Raw genomic sequence first — 11,801 nt, forward strand, 5'->3', positions numbered from 1 at the left:
GGGTACTACAGCGTTCCTATGGTGCCTCCGCAGACTTATTCAATCAGAAGTGGATAATCATTAAATTGATGAAACTGAAATAAATTATTGGCCATTGCTTGTATAGCGCCAACATAGTTTGCAGGGATGTACAAGAATGTCCTCATCACATGGCTCATAATGAAAAGCTAGACATGCACTATATATACCTGTCAGCCATCACCGATAACGTATCAGACTCCCCTATACACATGCACACTCAGCTTAGCTGAGAGCACCCTGTATGACACTAATGTACACGCTGTATACATTGTACCTTTATGCAATGAAGCATCGATACTTCCTGAAGCTTCTCCACTAATGTATAGAATAGAACCTGTTGCTAAAATTATGGTTCCAAATTCTAATCTTTGTTTTTCACTTTCAGGGTTTGTATGTCTTTGTGGTTTACTTCATCATGCACAATCAGCTGTGCTGTCCAGTGAAAGCGAGTTACAGTATAGAGATGGATGGACACAGAAGCTCGGCCTCGGCCTTCTTCACCCCTAGCAGTGGGATGCCACCCGCCGGGGCAGAGATCAGCAAATCCACCCAGAATCTTATCAGTGCAATGGAGGAGGTACATATAACCTATTATAGTATATTATATGATGTTAGCTGTATAATCTATATTTATAAAGTTCCCAATTCTTTATAATTTTAAAGATTTCATCAGAATGGGAGAGATCTGGCACCCAGGAAAAGCAAAGCCCACAGAATGGTGCGGCCTATACTCCGTCTGGAGGGTACAGCAATGGTTCCCTCGTCGCTGATGAGGAACTACAAGAATTTGATGACTTAATATTTGTATTAAAAGCTGGTAAGTTACAGACCTGTTTCTTTATTAGCATTAAGCCTGGATGTAATGTATGTTCTCTGGGTTTATAAACCTCGGCCTGGGTTGTCAGTTCACTGCTCTCCATTCATTGATGCAGAGTACAGTCCACATGTAAGTGGCCGAACAGGCAACACGGATATTGAGAAAGCTTCTGCAACTATTAAGACTCTATTAAGATTATATTACCAGCAATTCTTTATTGTATTAATATTAAAACTCAATACACAAAAAGCCATCAAACCAGAGAAGACTTTTATGGTTTCCGCCTTCTCCTGGGTTGACAACCCAAAGGGTCACTAATTTACTAATAAACTTTGCCTAGATCAATGGCACAGGTGGATATTAGGGATGTTGCAATATATTGGCTTCCTCTCATTGTAATGAAAAAAAGTATAACTCTTTACAAAGTTTCTGCTCGCTGAAGTGGCAGATTACATAGAAACTCAATGTAGGAGGGAGAGGTAGGAGTGAGAAGGAGCAGCTGGGTCTCTAGGTCTCCACCTAACAGCTAGGGGAGAACCATGGGATACCTCTGCACAGCCTCTGCACCTCTGCTCTGCTGTAGTGGACCTCAACATCCTGTAGTCAACAGTGACCAGGTGATTGGATCTGATGAAGCAGGTGTCAGAGGTCATTGTCACAGGTGCTCTGGCGACTCATAGCGTGTCTCTCTCCCCCTGCTGGTGCAGCGCCCATGCTCCTTACCTGTCCCGGCTCCTGTCACCGCTTCCTCGGCCATGTGCGCGTGTTCCCAACTCCTAGGGCGCATGCACGCTGGCTTCAGAAGATTTAAAGGGCCAGGGCGCTGGCCATTTCCCAGGAGACCATTTAAGCCTGCCTCTCCCTGCACACCCTGCCGGATCTTTCTGCTATATGCCTTTGAGAAAGCTTATATTATTGCCCTGTGCTCGTGTATTGACTTTCCCTTGTGACCCCGGACCTGTTCACATTTACGCTCCTCCGCTGCCACAGCAAATCCAACCCGCTTTGTGGCGGGCTCTGGTGAAGACTTAGACTCCAGTCCCAGGTGTCGGCTTAAGTCATCGACCACGGTGGTCCAGTGGGTCCACTACCCCTGGAGCCTGACAGTCATACATTACACTTTACTCTGAAGCCGGTTCCACACTGCGCTTTTCTGCTCAGTATTTTTTTTTCAACATTGGGGGATCATATGATGGAGATCCTATCCCTCCAGTACCAGAAGGCTTCGTCCTTCAATGTATCTGGTGGCCGGGTTGTGCTGGTATATAAATCTATGCCAGGTCATGGCTGACAGAGATCTGCACTACTAAGTACCGACCGCTAGGCTTGAAGGTCACTAACTATAGCAAGTGCATATAGCGGCCCACTCTATTGCCGACCTCACACCCCCGCCTTAATGCTTTGTGGTTCAAGCCCTGATAAAACATTATCTGTACGTAAAAACCATGTGTAGCTTCTGCAGGGAAAAAATATATTGGGAAGATGTTTAGGATCCATTTTTTTGTTTTGGCTTTCAAATACTGATGCAAAATACTGACCTCAATACTGATGTGTGAAACTGGTGGTAAGTGTTTGGGGGCATTGATCATTTATGACTTTTAAGCACTCACTTTTTCTTGATTCACTGATTTGTTTGTATTTATTTCAAAGGTGGAATTATATTCAGAGGTTCTGCCCAAATCTACACAATTTAAATAAGTCACATTTCCAGAAACCATTGAGCAAATGTTGGTGCTCTTTATTTGAAAAAAAAGTCTTGCATTGTATAAAGTCCCAGCTTCAACCAAACTACATATAAAGATCCCTATAAAATACTGCAATATGATCACCTGCTCTGCTCCCATTATATCGTTCCTTGTATGTGTATCGCTGCTGTATTGTTATTCTTCCAGGTAATGTTTCTACCTAATAGCGTTTGGCAATTAACAAACAAAATGATCTTCTTAATGTAGGGAATACATTATACTGCAGAGTTCAGGTACAAGTGACATGTTTTCTATCCACTCAATGGATGCCTAGAAATAGTGTCTATTGTTAGAATGAATAGAAGAGCAGCCGCATCCCTGCCACAACAGAAGTGACACCGTATTACCCAGTAATGTATTGTCTTCAGGATAATGCACATGAGAGAGTACGTGTGACATAGCTGGCTAAATAGAGGGTCAAAACCCCCACAGCAATATCAATGGTGGTACACCACTACGTACAAAAACTAAACCAAGTGCAACCTATACAAAAAAGGAATAAGAAAGCATTACATAGACAAAGCCAGTGTAATACCGACAAGCCAAGGTGCTAATGCTATGGTAAGTTATGTAAAAGTAATACAGATGTAGGTGTAGATGGTACTTTATCTTAAAAAGATAAAATACAGAGGTAAAGCCATAAATTGTAATAATAAGTCTATAACTGTAACCTTTGTAAAATATTTTTAATGATACTGTACTTTAGGGAAAAGCTTCACTTCATATATGTAAGATCCTCTTTTCCTGTAACTGAGAACAGCAGAATCCTTTAGAAACCGGTCAAACACTGGGGCAGTGGACGCCCCTCATGGATCCCCAAATTGTCACCATATATAGCTCAGCACAGTACAGCCAAGCATAAGCTACTACACCTGTTTCTATTCTTGAAGTCAGGCCTGACCCTTTGGGAGCAGGTGAATTTTACAGCTTTACATTATTAATGTGTCTCCAGTGAGGATGGCGCGTGGGCTGTCTGCCCGTATGGGTTCGGGTTCATAGCAGCCAAAGAGTTGTTTATAAACCGACAATCATGATCTCCATCCACACTGTGTATGCGCCTACTGGATCCAGTATCTACAGGCAAACCATGCATTATGTACAAGATAGGGTCCATAAGTTTGTTCTTAAGTTGAATTTGTATGTAAGTCGAACCTGTATATTTTATAATTGTAGACCCAGACAAAAAAAATTTTGCCCCAGTGAAAATTTTTTTGCTGTGATTGGACCAAGGATTATCAATAAAGCTTCATTACAGACACCTAATATCTGATCATTGCAGTCTGTTACTAAAGTAAAGCATCCAGAGACCTTCACCAGAGGTCACAGTGGGCAGAGGGGTCCATCTTTAACTAAGGATGCTCTGTAAGTCGGGTGTCTTTGACTAGGGGCCTGCTTGTATTCTCATTGACTGTAGATAACATTTCTGGTAACTTCAAACCAAGTTCAGAAAAACAAAGTTGTGGTGGGTGCCCGCAGCAGAAATATCCCAATTGCATGGAATATAGATACGATTGAGGAAAAAGTAGCAGCTTCTCCGTTGTGATCCAGTGAATCAGGTGTTCTCTTTATTCATCAGAAATACATGCAATGTATCACACTCTGTCTGTGTCAAGCAAAACCAAGTTTATCATCTGATACTTGCATTTAATTACATTTATTTTGACTTCACCCTTAGGGTCAGCACTGAACATCAGCGATACTGAATCATGCCACGGAAGTCAAGATGGAGGCAGCATGGCCAACTCCCAAATTGTGGAACTGCGGAGGATTCCCATAGCTGATACTCATCTCTAACCCATTTTCATGAATTTTGTATTCTAAATTTTGCACTAAACTGTACCACAGTGTAAAGTAGTTACCAGATAACAACTAGTTAAGAAGACGAATGCCCTAAAGTGGACATTGTTAACTTAATATGGTAATACTGAAGCAGCAAGTCTTCAAAACCGAAAATACGTAGTGATGAACTTTTCTAAGATGGACGTTTTGGATTAATCGTTTTTACTGTAGTATGTAATAAAAACCATTTGTTTATTTTTCACAGTTCCCTTTACTATAGGTAATACATAGTCTATACAGCTAAGCCCTCTATATACACACAGCTTCAGACCCGACAGGTGCCACTCACCGCCCTCGACTATTCATAAAATAGTTTTATTTTGGGGCCCCACTTTGTCTAAAACCAGCCCTGCCACCATTCACCTTTTCACCTGGAAAACAGCTGTCTATATGCACATAAGCAATGGCCTGATGAATGTCTCTGCTATTATCTACATTGGATTGTGTCCAGAACATGGGAAACGTGTGAAGCCAGCTGCAGGAGTGATAACGTGAGCAAAGATTACAATCTCATAAATCTTAGTTATGATTCTGTGGAAGAACAATTACTATACATGAAGAAATCAGGGAGTGATCGGGCTTATAGAAGGTACAATTACGGGTAATTTCATGGAAAGTAATATATGTCTGTAATACATAACCTACTGAAGGTTCAGTACAATTCAGCAATAACATGTGAAAACAGATGCTATTCCGAGAAACTGTGTCCTAAAATCCAGATTCAGATTATTAAAACCATATTATTATTTATTTCATCACATCTCAATAGAGTTGGCAGACGTATATGCAATTCAAGCCTCTGTATCTCATGAAATCCGACCTCTTTATCCCATACAGAAGGAGATCTCACCATGGACAAAGAAGAAGTGTCCCCCTCTATCTGATGGGCCGCAGCGTGTGCTACTCATACCGGGGGCAAGATGTTCAAAGATTCTTTTATTTTTTTCTTTTCTTGAACATCTCATATCAGGGGCGTAACTAGGAGAAGCAGGGCCCCATGGAAGACTTCTGAATGGGGCACCCCTTCCCCCTAAAAAAATATACATATTTGTATACTCATACATGAGAGTTACAATCACACACATTTATTTACTTACATACATAGACATACAGCATAAACATACATGCAGTATATACACACACCACATATACATACAGCACATACCAACACACATATAGTACCATATACACCCATGCTGCATATACACACACCACATATACATACAGCACATACCAACACACATATAGTACCATATACACCCATGCAGCATATACACACATCACATATACATACGGCACATACCAACACACATATAGTACAATATACACCCATGCAGCACATACACACACCACATATACATACAGCACATACCAACACACATATAGTACCATATACACCCATGCAGCATATACACACACCACATATACATACAGCACATACCAACACACATATAGTACCATATACACCCATGCAGCATATACACACACCACATATACATACGGCACATACCAACACACATATAGTACCATATACACCCATGCAGTATATACACATCACATATGCACACACATTTCACAGTTTCTTAGAGCAGAACTGTTTTTAGTTGCCCATTGGAACCAATCAGAGCTCAGCTTTCATTTTCCCCCAGCTATTTATAAAATTAAAGCTGAGCTCTGACTGGTTTACATGGTCAGAACAGTTTTACCTCAGAAACTTATGATAAATCTCACAGATAATTGAAGCCCATTTGCCAGGACAGTATTCAATCATTTGCCTCACCCTGCACATTCATGAGGCAAACTGCACTTAGAGATCTTGTAAAGAGAATAGTTATCACAGAGTTTAACACGTAGAAATGGACGTACAGCGCTGAGCACATTTACAGATTCATTGTGGAACCATAAGTCCATTGCAAGTCAACAAGAACCGCATCTATCTGCAGTACATTCGGTGTCGGTATTGTATCTCCATACGGCGCCATGCGCCCATTGCCAGCCTATGGGTGAGATATAACCAACATATATACGTCGCCGCATATATACGTCCCCCAATGGCTGTGTGAATGAGGCCTAAGATAAATCTGCCCCATAGAGCACAGCTGCTGTATCTAAGCCACTTTGCTATTAAAATGCCTTATACATATAGTATCTCAGCTACTGTATATAAAGGCCATACAGTGGTACCCCAGCTTCACCCCCTAACTACAGACAGACTGTGTGTGGCACAATGGTCAGGCGATGAGTACAGTCTTGTTATACCTCCGGGACGGCTCAGGTACAGTATGTCATGTGTGTACATTGCACGTTGCAGGGAGTTCAGCTTTCACCTTACAATGATTGACATTTACACAAAGTAAATAGATCACATATCTGTTTTTTCTTCTGAAATTTCCCTGAGGTCGGGAGCAGTTCAGGTTTCATGCAACCAATGAGGTTTCACTTTTCTTCTCACTTCTGAGAAAACATACAGAAACAAGAAACTGGAACGTGTTATGTATAAATCTTTCTCCTGACGTCCCACAATGATCTGCACTTTCCTGTTATCCATCCCTTTCTTCTTACTTGTGTTTAGGAATAAGTGTGCACCCAGTGACACATACAGAATATACAAGTCTCTCTGGTCTGGTCTGTTGGGTGCTTCAATTGTTTTCCACACTGTATTTATACTTATATAGTGCTCTATTATTATAACACAATGACACAATCCATAAAAAATTATATTACATGACGTTTTGGTCTCACAATGGACCTTCTTCGGGTTACGATTGACTACGGAAGTGGCAGGGAAACATGTAAAGTTCTGCAGAAGTAAACGCAGCCACGATGGCTCGGTGGTTAGCACTATAGCCTTGAAGCGCTGGGGTTCTGGGTTCAAGTCCCATCCAGGTCAACATCTGCCAAGAGTTTGTATGTTCTCTCCGTGTTTGCTTAGGTTTCCTCCGGGGCCTCCGGTTTCCGCCCACACTCCAAAACATACTGGTAGGTTGATTAGATGGTGAGCCCTCATTGCTGTGACGGCCTCGGACCCACCACTGAGCTACATGTTGAGCTTAAAACACAATTTTCTTTCAGTAGCAGATTGCGTTCTATCACCAAAGTTCTTTTACAAGGTAAAGCAGCTTCCAATGTTCTCCAATGTTAAATAAATAAAAAGTTTAAATAAAAATTTGTCTGAAAATGTTATCCAGGAGACAGCCTCAAATATTAAGAAAAGCTGCAAAAGCTGTAGTGTGGTTATACTATTTGTTTATCTCACTATATATTTATTGTGATATCCTGGACATTGTTCTTTGTAGGTAAATACTCTGCTCTATGACCCTTTCCCTTTGTATATTGAACAATGCCTTCAGGTTGGATGCTGATCGGGTTCATCTGAAAATACACGTAAAAAACAAGAAGAACAGGTGCCGCACATTTGCCATATAGATTACATCTGTCATTTATATTATGTTTACAAACATTGGTTCCACTTTAAGTCCAAAGTTTATTATAGAATAAAGAACATTAGAGAAGTCAAACAGCGAGCACAGCTATAAATGGCGCAGGGCAGCAGGTTCAGAGGAGCAATAAAAAGTAATAAGTTATAGGATCTCCAGGTTTACTGTCATTACGTCTCATAGGATGAGATAGGGATCTTTGAGTGTAATTATTGAATACGGCTACATTCATATCACATTTTTTGGACAAGTTCAGTGAATACTGTATGCTGAGAAATAACCCACAGGGTACATTCACAAGAACGGCCAGGCAAGCACAAGTCAGCGTTCTGGAGAGGAGGCGGGATGAGCATTACTCACCCTTCTCCATAGAGTAGCGCAGGGTCAGCGCTGTAATAGAGCGAAATATAGGACATGTCATGGTGCATTGAGACAACCGGGCACCATAGGCATCCATGGGGACCGATATCTGTCCGCAGATGGTGTGGCCGGATATTGGTTCCATTACATTTGTGTGAATGTACCCATAGAATGGCAGACACAGGGATCCCTTTTGCCTCTTTCTGCACAGCATGGGGCTCATTTACTAAGGGTCGCAGATCGCACTTTCGTCAGATTGTCTGTCTTTTTGGGGTTTTGCACGGCTTGGACAGGTATTTAATAGGTGTCTGCGCTGGCACTGTGTCGCATGTGAAAACACAGGAAGCTACAGTACACCTCTCCATCCTGCTTCCTGCTGGAGAGTGACGTATACGACCAGCCATAACAGCCCTTGGGTGACAACATTACAGCATCCATCACCGGACTCCGCTGAGCGTACACTCTGAGAGGACAGAAGTCACTGTCCAAAAAAGCATGGAGGTTTGCAGCATATCCTCCTGTCTGCTTATATTATGATAAAGCTGTTAGACAGTTATGGACAGTTCCATAACTTAGGAAAAACCAAGGGTATAGGTTCATACAGTGATATCGATCTCCCGTAGGCTATTATATTCATCTGCACCCTTAACTGCTTTTGGGGGGATGAGCCAAGTGGTCAACGTAGTCCACTATATGCGCAAGCACTCAGTTACATCCTAGCCCTCCGTTGTAATCATGCATTGGGAATTCAATATATTTAGATGATATTATTTTCTGTAATCAACAATAAGGAATATTATATTAAAAAACCCACATATCCTATTCGGCTCCTAACTGTAGAGGCTACTGTGGGTGTACTATCCTGGCCGGGCACCCGGAGATAAGGCTTCTTATGCCCAGTAGCCTCTGCAGTTAATTTACATATAACTAAAATAAAGTTTTTGACAAGTTAGGGTCCAGGATTATAAAATTGCAGATTAGGGCAGAGGCAGAGCGGAGGAATATACCGTCAGATCTACTTCTCATAGTAGTTTCCTCATGGGAGGTTTCCTTTAAATGTCTATGGAGTTGAGTTTCAATACCAAACACAACCCATAGACAGTTGGGCTGTTGTTTCCAGGTGAATGCAGATATCCTGGATCAATACTGTTAAGTTTAGATTGAATTTTGTCTCTACATAACTGTAGTATTTATTGTATCACCACCTTTTATGGGAATATATACATAAAACAAGAAATATATCCATTGCTTAATAGAATAAGCTGCATTGCTGGTTGTAAATCCATAAAGTCTTTGCCTTCTCATTTTTAGTTTTCCCATACAACAATACTGTAGGTGGCACGTGTTCCAATAAATAAATCTCTCTTAATTCTCTTTGACATCATTCACATGTTTGTATCTGAAGTTGCACCAGAAACCTGAAATACTGTGCAATGTGTCATAGAGCCTCCTGTTTATATCCACGTGCAGCATAAATGCTACCTATTATACTCATCAGTCACCCGGCAGCTCCAGCATGGACTTGTACTGCCACCCAGGACCTGTCCTTCTGCCTTCATCTCTTTGTAATTATGGTGATGCTATTGTGTGCAGCAGGTGAGTCCTGAATGTCCAGCACAGCCTGTAATGTAGGCCTACAGGGTGTGGAAAAGGAAGATAGTGGTTAAAGGGGTTGGCCACTAATAACAAACCTTACTAGGGTAAATATAAGACTATAATAGGGTCACCCATATTTTACTTGCCCTGGTGCAGCCTATAGGAGCAGCAGGTCAAATGATTTACTGCTAGCAGGACTCAGGACTTCCTATGACATCCTTCCTATTGCTTCCAGCGGATGAAGGGGGACATGCAGTCATTCCCGTATGTACAGTGGCTGGTGGGGCATGTGTATATCCGTGGCACGCCCCTCCAAAACTGACATGAGAGTGCCAGGGACATCCACATGCCCCTCCAACCACTGTGCATACAGTAATGACTACATAGCCCCCCCTTCATCTCCCAAAAGCCAGCAGGACACAGGAAGTCCTGAGTCCTACTGTCAGTCATGTGACCCACTGCTCCCATGGACTATAAAGAAACTTTAAAAGTGTTAGTACAACAAGGATTACCCTATTATGTTCTTATAAATACACCTTTCATGACGGAAGGCATATGAGAGCTCAGGATAGATTAAAGGGAACCTGTGAGCAGAAATTGACCCGATGAACCACTGCCAGTATATTTTGAAGGATCTTAACACAATCCAAATCCTGTTTCTTTCATGGTTCAGCATCATGGCATCATCCGGGAAATTAATTTTAAAATGAGATGTACATTGGTTCTATGAAGCCTTGGAGGCGGAGTGTTTAACAGTGAAGTCACTTAGACAAGAAGAGCTTGACTTCAGTGCTAAACTTTCCTCCTCCTTGACTTTATACAAGCAATTCATATCTCACATCAAAGTAGATTTTCTCAATCGTGTCACCACACTGGGCCATGAAAGAAACGTGAACCATAAAGTGTTAAGACACTTGACAACATACTGGTAGTTGTTTATTAGGTCTTTTACTGCTGACAGGTTCCCTTCAAGTAGAGACTAAAGTAGGGCATAATACAGCGCCTTCTTGAAGGAGAATAGATTCTCCTCTTTAGTTCCGCCACCATAAAGAGTTCCAGACAATTCTAGACCCGATCTTGGTTATCTCATTATTGTCAGGAAGGGAGTGGGTTTAGTTTTGTTACATCATTTTCACAGCAGTTATTTTGTGGTCAGGGTTTTCAAAGACAGTTATACAGGAGGCCATTAGAAGCACTGGATATAGTGGTAAGGTGGTATTGGCTGTACTACCTGGGCCGGTGGCCTCAAGTAACCAAGAACTAATAATAAAGTGGCTGTAGTGACCTGATTTCGTATGTCACATCAGGGGCATTTCCATGGTCATAAAAGATACGGGACATGGGCCCCAGTGCATATTAGCAAATTCTCACTAGTGTCCACTCTTGTACATAATTCCCCCCTTACATGCACTTTGTGCCCAAACCACATGTACTTATCATATAGATCTACAAAAAACACAGGAGAAATCCCTTCCTATGAAATCCAGTGACGGCAGGTGACCTCGGATTGTAGATGTTCTCTACCTTCTCCATTAGGTCTCTTTTCGCAGCCACCGTCGTCCCTATGAAGTTTTCCACAGACATCTTATGTTCTTCACTTTCCCATCGTACCCTAAATGCTAGTACCTTACAACCTTTACCACTGTCCCCACAAATACTGCAATACAAAGAACCCCTAAAAATAATAACTCCGCACAAATAGCACCCCCCACACTGGATAATGCCATCATACATAAGCCCCCTCATTGTACTTCCCCCTACTCCCTCAGCACGGAGCTGACTGGCTCTACTACAGTACTTATCAAAAGGGCAGTTTCTAGGTAACTTGAGTAACAGGGTTAATCACAAAAATGCCCCATCAACTGCTAACAACATTGTTATATTAACCCCTTTATAAGCAAATCTTTAAAGGAAATCTACCATAATTGCCATAATGTTTTTAACTGCTACAAAACCTCATCATACACACCTCAACTGCTACAGAAC

At 41.7% G+C, this 11,801-nt stretch overlaps 1 protein-coding gene across 6 annotated transcripts in view; it reads left to right on the forward strand.

Moving 5' to 3' along the window:
* ADGRV1 (adhesion G protein-coupled receptor V1) overlaps positions 1-4,622 on the forward strand; it is a 270,179-nt gene extending 265,557 nt beyond the window's left edge. For all 6 annotated transcript variants that reach the window (XM_072139515.1, XM_072139520.1, XM_072139525.1 and 3 more), the window contains 3 exons: positions 407-598; positions 685-838; positions 4,259-4,622. In XM_072139515.1, coding sequence (XP_071995616.1) covers positions 407-598; positions 685-838; positions 4,259-4,377 — 465 coding nt within the window. In that variant the 3' untranslated portion in view covers positions 4,378-4,622. The remainder of the gene's footprint in view (positions 1-406; positions 599-684; positions 839-4,258) is intronic.
* The last annotated feature ends 7,179 nt before the right edge of the window (positions 4,623-11,801 follow it).

The sequence above is a fragment of the Engystomops pustulosus genome, chromosome 1 (assembly GCF_040894005.1).
Source record: "Engystomops pustulosus chromosome 1, aEngPut4.maternal, whole genome shotgun sequence".
NCBI classification, from domain to species: Eukaryota; Metazoa; Chordata; class Amphibia; order Anura; family Leptodactylidae; genus Engystomops; species Engystomops pustulosus.